Source organism: Lepidochelys kempii, chromosome 13, assembly GCF_965140285.1.
Source record: "Lepidochelys kempii isolate rLepKem1 chromosome 13, rLepKem1.hap1, whole genome shotgun sequence".
Taxonomy (NCBI): domain Eukaryota; kingdom Metazoa; phylum Chordata; order Testudines; family Cheloniidae; genus Lepidochelys; species Lepidochelys kempii.
Window position 1 is genome coordinate 30,207,004 of NC_136392.1, and position 15,654 is coordinate 30,222,657.

General features: G+C 42.0%; 1 protein-coding gene across 8 annotated transcripts in view; it reads right to left on the minus strand.

The window, feature by feature from the left end:
- The window catches only part of RBL1 (RB transcriptional corepressor like 1), an 82,091-nt gene that overhangs the window by 42,001 nt on the left and 24,436 nt on the right, over positions 1–15,654 (minus strand). For 7 of the 8 annotated variants that reach the window (XM_073309946.2, XM_073309949.2, XM_073309948.2 and 4 more), the window contains 4 exons: positions 9,480–9,646; positions 7,240–7,352; positions 5,263–5,366; positions 2,532–2,669 (listed from right to left, as the gene is read on the minus strand). In XM_073309946.2, the coding sequence (XP_073166047.1) occupies positions 2,532–2,669; positions 5,263–5,366; positions 7,240–7,352; positions 9,480–9,646 (522 nt within the window). The remainder of the gene's footprint in view (positions 1–2,531; positions 2,670–5,262; positions 5,367–7,239; positions 7,353–9,479; positions 9,647–15,654) is intronic. The other variant, XM_073309947.2, reaches the window with a different exon arrangement.

Below are 15,654 nucleotides of genomic sequence, written 5' to 3' on the forward strand. Positions count from 1 at the left end.
CCACCTCCATAAGTAGGACTTTCAGCCTTGCTGCTCTGTCTCTCTGCGTGCGGGGTTTAAATTCCCAGATGTTACAGCGCTCTTTTCTAAGAGCCTCTCCCAAACACTTCAGACAACTCAAGTGAGGGTCACTAGTAGGCACAGGCTAGGTTTAAACCCGGCTCCCAAGGTATGTCCCAGTACCAGGGGAGGGACGGACCAACTCTCCGAGTATGAAGAGGAGTCGAAGTCCTAACCTATAACTAACTAACCTACTGGAACTACTAACACTATGAAACTAACTACTTACAATGCAAGAACAGTGGAAACCACTAAAAGCACTTTGCTCAAGGCAAAGGAGGAAGTTCCGACAGCTGGATGGCGGTAAGAAGGAACAGAGGAGTGTGGACTTGGCAGGAGCTGGTGCTATGAGTGCACAATACCCGGGGGTGCCAGCGCCGAGCCTATGAATACTACTAGGGGAAAGTCTCCGACAGCTGTGCTTGGGGCATTCGCACACCTAAATCAGAACGGACATGTGCAATCACTCGAAGAACTGCGAGCAACAGCAGAGGCACACACACTGGGGCTATTGCCTGAGGAAAGGGACTCTAAAATGAAGGCTAGGGGAATGTTTCCACTACTCTACTCTTGCAGCTACCCAAAAGCTGAGGAAGTGGTAGAGTAGCAGACACACCCCAACCTCCAAACGTCAACAGCCAGGAGGCGATGGGAGGTCAGAAACAGAGGCTTTGGGAAGGGAAAAAGAGAGCGGGCAGGGAAATATACCTCATATACCATACTGACAAGAAAGGCTGGGGTCCCCAATGAGGGTCCAGGAACAGCACTGCGACTAGAGTCTCAACACCCTCTTGGTTTCTCAAAGGCTGGCTTCTATCTTGGGCATTGTTCCTGAAAAGCAGGGCCCCCACATCTTAACTGGCTGGCTAGACCTCCGACTATTAGGGCCTGGAAGTTTTCACTGGATGCCTAGGTATTGGTATGTCTGTGAGAGAGGCCAAAAGACAGAGAGACTGAGATAAGGTAAGTTAGTAAAGAAGAAAGGCACAGAATTTGTGGGGGAGAGACGGAAGAATAACGGTGACAAAAAGGTGGAAGTGGGGAACAAGAAGAGAAGACAGTGCTCTGTTGCAGGAAAGTCAGTTAAGTAAAGACAGGAAGGGAAAAAGATTTAACAAATGGGATGTAACAAGTAGGACTGATCAAACAGTACTCAACAAATATATTATTTTGAAGTATTTTATCAGTATTTGTGGTATGTGACCAGTTCTACTACTGGTGAAATATTTAGGAAATTTGAATACTGGTAGAAATACTGGTCAAATATAGTCTAAGAATATTTTATTCCACTATTTGACCAACCACAGTAGTAAGTCACGTTTACAAATCATTTGTTACATCAAAAATTAACTGACAGCATGTTACAATTAAATAAAGTATACAAACCATGCACAAGTGCTTTATTCCTTTACATTACAAGGGAAAGGGTGTCACAAGTATTACATATGTTGGATAATAGATGTCAATTCTTGGTAGCATATTCAAGGGCAGTGTGGTGGGGCACTGCCCCACCCCCATGCCAGATTGGGCTACAGCAGACCAGAGCAGCTGCGCAAGGTGGCAGCCAATCAGGGAGGGCCTGTTAGAAAGCCAATCAGGGCCAGTATTACAGCCAGCCAATCAGGGCTAGGCTAAGCCCTATAAAAAGGCTGCCCAGGAAGGGAGCAGGCAGTCTGTCCCAGACCTTCATGGGGGAAGGTCTGTCTCCTGAGCCCGAGACAGACACCTCGGACAGAGCAGTGCTGGGCAGGGCAGGTTCGGGGGGTGCACAGAAGGGCTCTGGCCCAATACCTGCCAGACTGCAGGCCCTGACAGAAAGAGCCTAGAGGATGTGAAGGGCCAGAGGGGAAGTGGCCTAGGAACAGTTAGACAAGGGGAGAGGAGGAGGGCAGAGAGGCTGCCACTAAAGGGTCTTTGGATTGGGACCCAGAGTAGTGGGCAGGTCTGGGTCCCCCCCCTTCTCCTTGTACAGCACCTGGCTGTGGAAGGGTGGCTGTGACAGACTGCAACTGGCCCTTGAACAGAGGGGCTACACTTGAGGGGTTGTGGTTGGCCACTGCGGCAGGAGTGAACTGGAAAAACTGCTGTTAACTCCCCCCTGGAAGGGGGCCAGTGTGGACTTAGGGACACTGCCGGAGGGCAGTGTCTGGAAGAGGATGCTGGGAGCAACGTGGGTCGAGATACCAATTGAGGGCAAGAGATGGATGGGACACCACTGGCAGGGGGTGCTTTGCATGAACTGACCTAATTCCCAGAGTAAACAGCAGGAGGCACTGCAGTGGTGAGTCCCAATCCTGTCACAGGCAGCCTTACACTAAAATAGCACACCTGTTACAGGTCAGCACTCGCCCCTCTGCTATACCTAACCTAGGAATAGAGGGCTTCTAGGACTGTCAATCTAATACTAAACAGAGGTACTTTACAAGTTTATAATTCAGATCCAAGTATTTGAACACAATGTTTATGCTTACCTTATAAAAATAGAATGGTCGGAGATCAAGAACCTCAATAATCCAAGGGAAAGTTCGCAGTGAGCTATATGCAAATAGCACAATCTCCAAACAACATGCCATCAGGGAACGATGGAAAATGTCTTGCTCCAAAAGAGCCTAGATGGGACACAGAAATGGTTTTCAGCCACATCATTGAGGAATTACTCATAAATATGTTTTCTTAAATGATACCAGAGAGACTGAACTACTGAGAAAGAACAGCATTCTCATCATCACACACACAAACTCTATCCACACTAGATGAAATATGATGATTTGATCTGCTAAGGCCTACACTAAAAAAAATCTAGAATAGGAATTTAAGTTTTGTTTTAAATCATACCCTGAATTTACTATTCATTAATTAAACCTTAACTGAATTAAGATTTGGGATATGGAAAAAGTTACAGAAGAGCAAGCACTGAAAAAGAAGTCAAGAGACAAAGGACATAGATTCCAAGGCCAGAAGGCCTTGTGATCATCTAGTCTGATCTTTTTTATAACAAAAGCCAGAGAACTTTGCCAAAATAATTCCTAGAGCAGATCTTTTAGAAAAACATCCCATCTTGATTTAAAAATTGTCAGGGATGGAGAATCCACCACGATGTTTGGTAAATTGTTCCAATGATTAATTATCCTCACTGTTAAAAATGTATCCCTTATTTCCAGTCTGAATTTGTCTAGCTTCAACTTCCAGACATTGGATCATGCTATACTTGTGTCTGTTAGACTGAAGATCCCATTATCAAATATTTGTTCCCCAATGTAGGTACTTCTAGACTAATCAAGTCACCCTTTAACCTTCTTTGTTAGACTCAAGGAGCTCAATCTATTTATTTTATCACTATAAAGGCACAAAAATGATTATAGGTCTAGAAAACATGACCTATGAGGGAAGATTTAAAAAATTGGGTTTGTTTAGTCTGGAAAAAAGAAGACCGAGGGGACATAAGTTTTCAAGTACATAAAAGGTTGTTAACAAGGAAGGCGGAGAAAAATTGTTCTTCTTAATCTCTGAGGATAGGACAAGAAACAATGGGCTTAAATTGCAGCAAGGGAGGCGTAAGTTAGACATTAGGAAAAACTTCCTAACTGTCAGGGTGATTAAGCACTGGAATAAATTGCCTAGGGAGGTTGTGGAATCTCCATCATTGGAGATTTTTAAGAGCAAGTTAGACAAAAACCTGTCAGCGATGGTCTAATAATACTTAGTCCTGCCATGAGTGCAGGGGACTGGACTAGATGACCTCTCAAGGTCCCTTCCAGTCCTATGATTCTATGTTTTTTAATCTATTAATCATTCTTGTGGCTCTTCTGTGAACCCTGTCCAATTTATCATGTCATTTAGCATGCCTGTTCCACTCTTTACAGCCAGATTTGCTGTCTTATAAGCAGTATAGGTGCTGACACACTGGAGAAAGAATAGCAGCTAAATCAATTGTATTACAACTAGCACATTGCTAGATTATGACAGTTTAAGCTACAAAAAGGAAAATTCCAATGGCATACTTAAGTACTGTACTACATTCAACTACTTTACATATTTGTTCCCTGAAAGATTAATTACTGTTTCTTTGGCCCTTTCCATTACTTCCCGCTTTTCCAAAAGTTTCAAATGGTAAAGGCTGGTTTTATACTTGTTTATCTACTAATAATACAAGTCGAAGGGGAAGCAGCCCCTCATGCCAATGACAGTAAAGCTGCTTTCATACTATGGGTAAAAGGATAAAAGCCTGCACACCAGGAGTTAAAGCAGAATGCAGAGTGTGCTATCTGCAGTTACTGCAAAGCAACAGATGTTTTGTTGAAGGATAAAGAGGAGAACAAAAATGCCTTGCCCAGCATCTATGTTCTAAAAGACAATATAGGCAAAGAATTAGCAGTTGTAGGCACCTTCATATATAGTTCTTTTTATTGTCAAACGCTAGTCTATTCAGGTATATATCACATATCAACACATACGAGTTAGGGGGGAAAAAAGGATATATCAGTATTAAACGCAGATGAAAGGAATCATTTCAGATGCAGGAGAGAAGGATAACATAAAGAAGAAAAACAATCTTGGAGAGAAATATTTGCAAGTCACTTTTCTTTATCAGTTCAAATTACTTGACAATCCAGTTTTTGATTTAAAATCAGGTAAGAATTCACCTTTGTTGTAGTTAGGGATGTAAAATATTAAACAGTTAACTGGTAAGCATTAGTCTTACCAGTTTACTCACTCTACCCATTAGCCCCCAGGCCCGAGCCAGACGGCCAGAGCAATCCCAGTCCCTCTCCCTTTAATCTGTTAATTAGTTAAATGATATAATTTTAATCATTTAAACAGTTAACTTTTAAAACAATATTTACATTCCCAGTTGTAGTACAGCAGAGTGTGTAGGATTTACTACGCAGCCATAAGAAAATATAAGGAAGGAACTGTTAGTTGAGAGACTAGTAACACTGAAGAAACATTGAGCTCTCAGGAAACTATGACTGGGTCAAATGTCTTGAAATCTCATTTAAGGAATGAAATTAATATTAAACTGGAAAATTGAGCCCATCAATCCACTATTTAGCTAGTCAACAGACTGAGGAACCAATTCTGCCTTCAGACTGATTTAAATGGGAGCTCTGTGGATTGACCCAAACACGGAATTTTTCTGAAAGTATTCACAAGGGTGAACTTAAAGAAGAGGAAGCTCTTCTGTTCCAGCTTTCTACTTACTGTCATGTCCTTCCCATGCAATCTTCGTGTTTCTTGTACTACTATCGTCTCCAAAATTTTGTAATACAAAATCTCTGCCAGTTTTAGTCTGTTAACAGCAAAATCTGCAATTGAAACCAAACATTGCTGAAAGCTTGTATTCCACGTCAGCAGTTTGGGGGGGCGGGGTGGGGGGACAGGGGATGAATAAACAGCTTTGATTAAGTTAACCAGTATTTTACTTTCCATAACAGAAACACATGTGTGTTGTAAGCCAAGAGGACATACTACTCTGAACTCTTTAGTAATGTCATGTGATTCAAACCTTACATGCAATTAACGTATTTCATACTCTTTAGATGTTCAAACTTTAGGAATGCTTATGTGTAAGGTCTCCACTCCAGTTTTGTAAGACTTCTGAATTTCAAATATGCAATGTGTTGCATTAACACGCATACAGGAAAGTTAATTTAATTAAGAAACCTTTTTTCCCCACTTCTTATGTAGTTTTTGTGTATACTATTTCCTTTTAATTTGATCTCTTAAAAATAATTGTTAGATGAATGCAAATTTTCAGTCTTTTATTAAGAGTTTCAATATAATTTCTTTCAAGTCCCATCCATTTTTAACTACAGTAACTCCTTGCTTAACATTGTAGTTATGTTAAGCAAAACTATGTTAAGTGAATCCGATTTCCCCATAAGAATTAATGTAAATGGGGGGGCCACTGGTAGTAGGTTCTAGGGAATTTTTTTTCGCCAGACAAAAGATTATGTGTATGTGTACACACACACACACACCGTATAAGTTTTAAACAAACAATTTAATACTGTACACAGCAATGATAATTGCGAAGCTTGGTTGAGGAGGTGGCGTCAGGGTGGAAGAGGGTGGGATATTTCCTAGGGAATGCCTTGCTTCTAAATGATGATCTAGCACTCAATTGAGCCCTCGAGGGTTAACACATTGTTGTTAATGTAGCCTCACACGCTACAAGGCAGCATGAATGGAGGGAGGAGACACAGTGGCTACAAACATTCCCTGTGGAAACTGAACATGATGATGAACCCACGCTATCCCACTGGAGCGCACCACTCCCTCCACTTTCCAAAGTCCTGGGGGTGCATGTGTGAGAGAGACACAGCAGTGGGGGGAGGGACACCTGACTGATAGCCTGCTGGGCAGCTGCCGCACAGGGAACTTAGGGGAGCTGATGGGGGGGGGCTGCCAGCCCACCCTGGTTCCAAGCCTCCAACAGCTAGCTCCAACAGGCCACTCTTCCTGTAAGCAGTGGACAAAGCAGGTGGCTGCCAAACAACGTTATAAGGAAGCATTACGCAACTTTAAACGAGCATGTTATCTAACAGATCAGAGACATAACAATGAAACAATGTTAACTGGGATGACCATAAGTGAGGAGTTACTGTATAACTTTGCATGGTTTCATTCAACTCTGTACAATGTCCTGTTTGGTAGTTATTGACCTGTTGCAATGAAAATATGCAACAAGTTCTGAACCAATGAGTAGAGGCTCAATATTTTAGTTATTGTTGCCTTTACTTTAATAAATAACGGATGCTTTAGTAAACTTTTTTAAAAGATACTCTTTAGTTTGATTGCTGACCTCCCCAATGCAATATTCTTACTATCTTATAAATGTCTCAATAGGAGTTGTACTGAAGGCACCTTCACCTCCATGGAGTTGGACTGATGTATGGATGAAATGTCCCAGAAAACACACTCTAAGGACATTTATCTCTTCAAAATTTTGATCAGCCTGTCCCAATCAGTGAGGAGTTGGAGTAATATTAGCACATTTCTATGCAGCAAGTTGTCCCTCCGTTGAAAATTCAGTTTTCATCTACACCAATTGTTCATTTTATTTAGTACATGAAGAATCAGCCCAAGCATTTTTCTTCCCATAAACGTGTCGCCTTTGATACAAAAGCGATGCACTTCAATATGCTGAAACATTCTATGCATTTCACATATTCCTACCTATGTGAGATCCTGGCTGGTCATCTGTTGACTTAGTATAACTCCGACAGAAAGCCTCACCTATTTCTTTAACTCGATTCAAGATGCTTTCCATAGGGTTGCGTACGCAAGACCTACAGCAGGACCCAGAAAGAGAAACCTCATTTGTATATTACAGAAACATAAAGCCCTGAGAAGATTAATTTCACCAAGCTTTCCTCTTGGCAACCAATGTCCCATCCTTTGATGTATTTTACACTCTGGACAACACACATTCAAACAGATTTACAAGCTAACCAGAAAAAGAGACAGTCCATGTTGGTTTTAATATTATTACTTGCAACTCCTATTCTGAACTGTAACCTTGCCTTATTTCATTCCGTTCTGTACAACATTCTGTTCAATGGTTACTGACCTGTTGTACGCAAAGAAAAGATGCAACATGTGTTCCAGAACAAAGAGTAGCAGTACAATATTTTTAAAAGGCCATATAGGATCTGATAGTTTGAGAAGACCTAGGGCTTGTCTACACAGTGGAGCAATGCACACTATGGAGGTAAGATTTCTAAAGGGAACTAATTATTGTGGATTAACTACTCTGAGTAGACACTGCTGGTGCACACTAAAGATTTCCTAGTGCACTTTAATGTAGTAAGTACTAGTGCTTACTATGTTAAAGTGTACTAAGAACTTTTAGTGAGCATCAGCAGGCACAGACCAATTAATCCATAACACATTAGGAATCTCACCCCCATAGTGTGCATTACTCCACTGTGTAGATAAGCCCTGACTAACTCCATTATCATTTTTGTACATGAGGCGTGCTTGATAAAGAATGTGCTTATATAAACTGAATTCTGTTCTCCAGAGCAGTGCACTAGTTCCCCTCTTTAGAAATAATAATGGACTTTTGTTTCTTTTAACCTTACATTACTTCGACTTTTATATTATCTTAAAAGTATTAAATTACTATGTAATACTCTGAGCATCCGGACAGGAAGATTGTGGGAGGATTTTATAAATTATTTTAAATTATGCAAATTGCTACCACACAATTAAGACCAAAACAGATTGGTGTGCTTTTTTGTTTGTTTGTGGTTTTTTTTTTTTTTATGCGGGGAGAAAGGAGGAAAGAAGAAGAAACCTATTGATTCAAATAAAAAAAAAAGAGGAAATGGATGGAAAGTAATGCTAGTCAGAGTATAACACCTCAGTACTTTGATATTCATATAATATTTGCACCAGAGATAACTTGGGCTACCAATAATTTACCTTTCAGTAGCCCAATCTATTAAGATACAACTAGAATGTTCCCCTAGACCAGTGGTGGGCAAACTATGGCCCGTGGGCCGGATCCAGGATGTGGTGCCAGCCGCTTCTGGGAGTGGCGCGAAGCCTGCAATCGCTACCCCCGTGGCACTGTGGGTCCCGCGCTGCTCCCAGAAGCGGCTGGTACCACGTCCCTGCGGCCCCTGGGGGAGGAGGGGGCAGAGGGCTTCAGGCACTTCCCTCGCCTGCATGGACTGCACCCCGCTGCTCCCACTGGCCGGGAACGGGGAAACGCGGCCAATGGAAGCTTCGGGGGAGGTACCCGCAGGCGAGGACAGCGCACGGAGCCCTCTGCCTCCCCTCCCCCAGGGGCCGCAGGGACGTGGTGTCGTCCGCTTCTGGGAGTGGCGCGGGACCAGGGCAGGCAGGGAGCCCACCTTAGCCCTGCTGCATGCCGTTGCCACCCCGGAGCCACTCAAGATAAGTGGCGCCAGACTGGAGCCCGCACCCTGAACCCCCTGCTGCACCCCACATACCTCCTGCACCCCAAACCCCTGCCTGGAGCCTCCTCCTGCACCCAACCCCCTCCCTGATCCCCCTCCTGCACTCTGCACCCCTCCCTGCACCCCAACACCTGCCCTGAGCCCCCTCCCACACTCTGTGTCAATAAAAAGCAGGTGCACAAATTATGTTTAGCTGATGAGTAAAAAAAATTTGGCCCTATTAATCTAACAGTAAGTAATGAAGTTTTTTTAAAAGCCATACTTTTCCAGAAGCACAGATTCATTAAGAAATAAAAGCTTTAGGTCCTCACAATAAGGTCTTTCAAATGGAAACACTAAGAAGACGGATTTTTTTTTTTCCCCAGCAACCCTCATAAAACCCTTTAAAGAGACTTGAGCATGGAGCAAAAATGTAGTAGCCTAACAAAACCAAGTCTGAAGAGAGGGGTCACCTTTTGTAATGAAAGTAGGGGTTAGTGACATGCTTACTCAAAGATAGCTATAAGCTGTTCACTTGGCGCATTTTTCAACCCAGCCACAATGCTCTGTAAACGGCTCACACTTTGTGTTGCTGAAGCAACAGGAGTGATTACTGCTTCCTTCTCTCTCAGGTATCTCCTTCCTGTCAGTGGTGTAGAAGGTGCAAATGATCTTTTCTGCCAAGTAAGATAGAAAATAAGTTAATCATCAAAAATTATGTTTCTACAGATGTTCTGAGACATGAACTACAAAGTCATTCCCAAAACTCACAGCTACACCACAAACCACAGAGAAAATGAGTATACCGTCACTACCACAAAATGGCTGAGATTTAAAATAAAGTGTTTTTAAGGGCAAGTTCTATAATAAATTACAAACTTAATAAAATCCCCAAACTAAAAGTCAGAAGTTTAAACAAAGAGAGAAATCAATAAAATACAAGACTTAAACGTCTTAAAAACATAGACAAGAGGTTTAAGATCACTTAAACACTGACAAATGGTAAAGGCAAAAGTACTCCAATGCATAGCCATAACTACCTCATGACACAGAACTACTGTATAATCAACCTCCCCTTTTAATCTTAATATATTTATCCTACATGCTGCAATTACAATTCAGTTCCAAAGCTCTTCTCTGCATGCAACACATTTGGGTTTAAACTATGTATATATTTTACAAAATGTACTAATATTTCAAGCGAAGCAATGATATCCAAAGAAAGCTGAAGCAGTATTTGTAAACATTGAAAGACTATATATAAACAACCAACCTTTTTTGCACTACCCACTTAAAGCCTCTACTCCCCTTTATGGAAAAACACTTCCCCCTAGTCTATCCTTGCCTCACTCCATTATCTACAGACCCCAGTTCACTCCTTAGCACAAAAGTTTCCCATTAAGAAGACTGAGCTTCCTTTAGAAGTGAATTAATGTAATTTTAAGAAACAAACTATTTGATATTAGCATTATTTCGGGACAGATTCCCAGCTGCAATCAAGGAGCATTTGACACAGATGAGGGGGATTCCCCATCCACTTCCAAAGGTGCCCAATTCACTACCAGTCACAGGACTGCTATGTACAAGTCTTCCGGTCCAAGTTAAACCAGCCTGAAGGCTGCTCTAGCCTGCACCACATGCCTGCAACCTCATTATAGCATGCTGTGGTGATTCACAGCTAAAGAAGTCCCACCTATGCCATCTTCCCCACCAGCCACTGAAATGGCACTGAAGCTGCTATACCACCCGAGGATCCCCTTACATGGGAAGAGATGCTCTGGGGGATGGATCCATCTATTTGAAAGCTACTTAATACCAATGGAGTGGCACAAAGTGGCTGGAGCACAATCCTGGACTGTATTGATTATATTTTCCATTTCCACAATTCAAGATATGAATAACATAAGAAAATGTTACTTTTTGTAATATTAAGATGGCTACTTTTCAGAAAAGTTGGAAGGATCAAGGTTAGCCAGAGCCTTCAAAGTCACAATTTATAAGTAAGCAGAAAGCATAAGAAAGGATCTGCTGTGCTATGAAAATTTTAAAGTTCAAAATGGGCAAAATGAGTCAAAATCACTGCACATTCACTCATTAAACGTCAAATATAAAGCCCAATAGCTTTGCACTGTATTGAAGAATGATTTTACAAAACTGATCTGTACCAGTGCTAGCTTCTAGGAACAATTCTTTTTCAGCTGTATCCAACTTATTTTTGAAACTGTCTAAGCAGCATGAAACTAGTAACACTTGTCAACTGTAATTGACGCACCATCCTTCAGAGAGACAAGATGGGTGAGGTAATATCTTTTATTTAACCAACTTCTGTTGGTGATAAAGAGAAGCTTTTGACCACCACACAGCTCCTTCTTCAGGTCTGAGCATCACAGCTAAATGCAAGGTGGAACAGATTGTTTAGCATAAGTAGTTAGCATATATTAAGGCAGAGATTCTCAAACTGGTGGGTGCACCCCCCGAGGGGGGCTGCAAAATGTTTTCTAGGGGGGCAGGTATGAGATGCTCTAGGGAAAAAACAAAAACCCCTTAGTGCACACATTTTACCCACAGCAATTAATAACTAGCAAAGCTGATTCCTCCAGACATATCAAATCCTCAGATGGCGCTGTGCATTTTGACGGATTTCTGTTAAGCTTGCATAGCATTATATAAAGTTGTTGCCATCTGTACATTAAATCTGTTTGCTACAATGTGGTATGCTCATTTAATTGTAAGCATCAACCACAATCACAGTTTTGCTTTTGCTCTTATTACAGTGGATCATTGGCTCATTTGTGCAACAGAAAAAAAATACCCCAACTCAAGTGAAAACCAGAGAAGGCCAAAACTTTTCTGAACTACTTTACTGTACATTAAAAACTAACAATGATCTCATCTGCAGGTACAAGGAGATCTCCAGATAGCTGTCTCAAGCATCTAACCCAAGATGGAATTGCTCTGCTCCAAAAACAGGTGCACCCATCATACTAGTAACAACAGTGTGATGCCAGTAAGCAGTATATCACTAAAAATTTAAATTACTATATACTTAAATGGCTGTTTGAATAACTGCCTTACTGTTTTTAATATTTAGTAAGAGTTGCATGGTGATATTTTTTTAAATCGGTATAGGTACTGTGTAGTGGCGGGGGGAGGAACGTAAACTACTACAGACACAAAGAAGGGGAGCGTGGTCAAATAAGTTTGAGAACCAGTGTATTAAGGGACCATTCAAAGAGGAGTGGCCCCTCTGGAGTCATAGGACAAAAAGAGGGGGTTATTGGTTACAGATTGTTGTAATAAGTAGGGCCCTACCAAATTCACAGTCCATTTTCGTCAATTTTAGTCACAGGATTTTAAAGATTATAAATTATTGCAGCTATTTAAATCTGGTTTCAGAGTAACAGCCGTGTTAGTCTGTATTCGCAAAAAGAAAAGGAGTACTTGTGGCACCTTAGAGACTAACCAATTTATTTGAGCATAAGCTTTCGTGAGCTACAGCTCACTTCATCGGATGCATACTGTGGAAACATGGTCTCTGTGTATATAATGTCTTCTGCAGTTTCCACAGTATGCATCCGATGAAGTGAGCTGTAGCTCACGAAAGCTTATGCTCAAATAAATTGGTTAGTCTCTAAGGTGCCACAAGTACTCCTTTTCTTTTTATTTAAATCTGAAATTTCACGGTGTTGTAATTGTAGTGGTCCTAACCCAAAAAGGAATTGGGGGAGAATGGGGGGGGGGGGTTTGCAAGGTTGTTGTAGGTGGTACTGTTTCTGTTCTTTTATGCACAATTGCTGGTGGTGGTAGTTGGAGAGTGGTGGCTGCTGGCCGGGAGCCCAGCTCTGATGGCAGAGCTCCTGCCAGCAGCAGCGCAGAAGTAAGGATGGCCTGGTGTGGTATTGCCACCCTTACTTCTGTGCTGCTGCCTGCAGAGGTGGGCCCTCAGTCAGCAGCTGCCACTCTCCGGCCACCCAGCTCTGAAGGCAGCAGCACAGAAGTAAGGGTGGCCTGGTATGGTATTGCCACCCTTCTGCGCTGCTGCTGGGGCGCCATTGTCAGAGCTGGATGCCCGGCCAACAGCCGCTGCTCTCTGGCCACCCAGCTCTGAAGGCAGCACAGAAGTAAGGGTGGCAATACCATGGCCCTCCTAAAATAACCTTGTGACACCCCCCCCCTCCCCTGGCAACTCCCTTTTGGGTCGGGGCCCCCAATTTGAGAAATGCTCGTCTCCCCCCATGAAATCTTTGCAGGATTGGGTCCACATCAAGTATGGGTTGTAACTGTTTGATGATACCCCATATAGATTCCAGTGGGATGGTAGGCAACAACTAGGGGTATGTAGTTGGAGGGGGTTTTATTTCTGCATTGAAGCAGGTTCTCTGAGCATTTAGGTGGCCTGTTCCACGATGCGATCTATTTCTATGGCGGAGTGTCCTTGTTTGGTGAAGATAGTTAAGTGTGTAAAGGTGTATACCCCAGACTTTCTCCTTGGAGCATATTCTTTGGTATCTGGCTGTAGATAACAGATTCTTTGGTGTGTTTTGGGTGGCTACTAAATCTATAAAGGTAGGTGTGGTGGGTTTCTTGTATATGTTTCTCTATAGGATTTCACTGCTGGATCTGATTGTGGTTCCCAGGAAGTTGATGCTAGTGTGGAAGTGTCCCAGAGAAAGTTTAATGGATGGTAGTGGTGGTGGAAGTTTTGGTGAAAATCTATGGACAGACGGCTTAAACTCTCTCAAAGGATGGAAATATTCTTGCTGTATCTCAGGTATATCATTGGTTTCACGGTGCATTTTTCCAGAAATTCTTCATGAACAGGTTGGCATATTGGGGAGCCATCCTAATACCCACGGCTGCTCCCATGGTTTGGGCAAAATGTTTGTTGTTGAATGTAAATTGTTATGGGTATGGATGAAAAGGATGAGAGGGTTGTCTATTGTCTTGTAAATATTTGAAGCAGGCAGCTATGCTGTCATTGTGATAGATGTTGGTGTATAGAGAAGTGACATCCGTGGTGGCAAGAATGGTGTTCTGAGGGAGGTTGTTAATGCTGTAATGTTTGTGGAGTAAGTCATTGGTATCCTGGAGAAAGCTGGCCCTTTGTGCAGTGCGTGATTTGAGGATGATTTCTGAGAGTACCAATATTCCTTCAGTTAGAGTGCCTTGGCCAGATATGATGGGTCTGCCTGGGATCCCTTGTTTGTCTATCTTGGGAAGCATGTAGAAGGTCCCTGGGGTGGGTTCATGCTGATGAGTTTGTAGATTTTTCTCTTGGAGTTTTTTGGGAGGGGAGGATTTTGATGATATCCTTAAGTTCCTGGATAAACTTTGGCGTGTGGTTATCCTTGAGTTCCTTATAGTAAGTGGTGTTGGAGAGTTGTTGGTTGGCCTCGTTAACTAAAGTCATCACATTTGAGGACTACAATGCCACCCTTTTTGTCTGCTGGTTTGATCACTATCTTGTGGTTAGATTTCAGTGATTGTATGGCTCTCCTCTCGGCAGTGGAGAGATTATGGTGGATTTGATGTTTGTTAAGGATTTTATCATCAATTTTTTTCCTGAAGCAATCAATGTAATGATCAAGAGTGTGGGTTCATCTGCTCTGTGATGTCTAGTCAGAAGATTCTTTTTTCTTGTGATTTTCGGTGGAAATGTGGTAACTGTGAGTGGTGTCGTCACTGTTGTGGAAGAACTCTGATGCAGAAATGGTGGAACAACTCGTCTAGTTCTCCATGTTAGGATGGTATCCAGTACTGTGGTGGGGCAGAAGTTCAGTCCCTTAGAGAGTATAGATAATTCAGTGAGGGGTAGGCTTTACAAATTGATGATATTTGGGTGTCGGATAGTGTCCATGTGGTGGGCACTGGTGCCATGGTTTCTCCCACAGATGGTGTTCTGTGGGTTGAATGGTCTCTTAGAATATGTACTTACTACTTATGCTAAACAAACAATCTGTTCCATTTTGCATTTAGCTGTAACTCTCAGAATACCTTTCCCAGACCTGAAGAAGAGCTCTGTGTGGCTTGAAAGCTTCTCTCTGACTAACAGAAGTTGGTCCAATAAACGATATTACTTCACCCACCTTGTGTCTCTAATATCCTGGGACTGACATGGTTACGACTACCCAGTATACCCCATCTTTCTGACAGCTAATTCTTATTTTTCCCCTTAGTTTTTCTTTTAAAGTGACCACGGAAAATATTTTTCCCATGCTCATATCAAACACCAGTTTAAGATAATGAGAAATAAATAGATTTATGCCGCTGGCTTAATTTTTGCAGTTCACCCAGCATGGACAATGAAACTAGACAGATGAAGGGCACTTTGTTTCTAGTGTGTTTTGATTTCTGTTTTTCACAAAATAGCAAAATGTGTTGGGGTTAACTGCCTTGGAGAACGGTTAATTTTTTTTTTAATCAAAACTTTTTAAGATTTCATAATACTCTTATTTGGTTGTACCGGCTTAAAAAAAACCCCAGATACAAAGCCTATATTTTCAGACTAATCTCCTTAAAACACATTTTTTAATGCCGAAGTATATTACTTCACATGACAAAGCATCCTGTGAAGACTGAGTTCCTATTTCCAGATATTTGAAGTATTATCATCTACTGAAGCACAGAGAAAGAGATATAATGAACAATATTCTTGGGTTACATGTAAAATGTATTTTCCCCAATT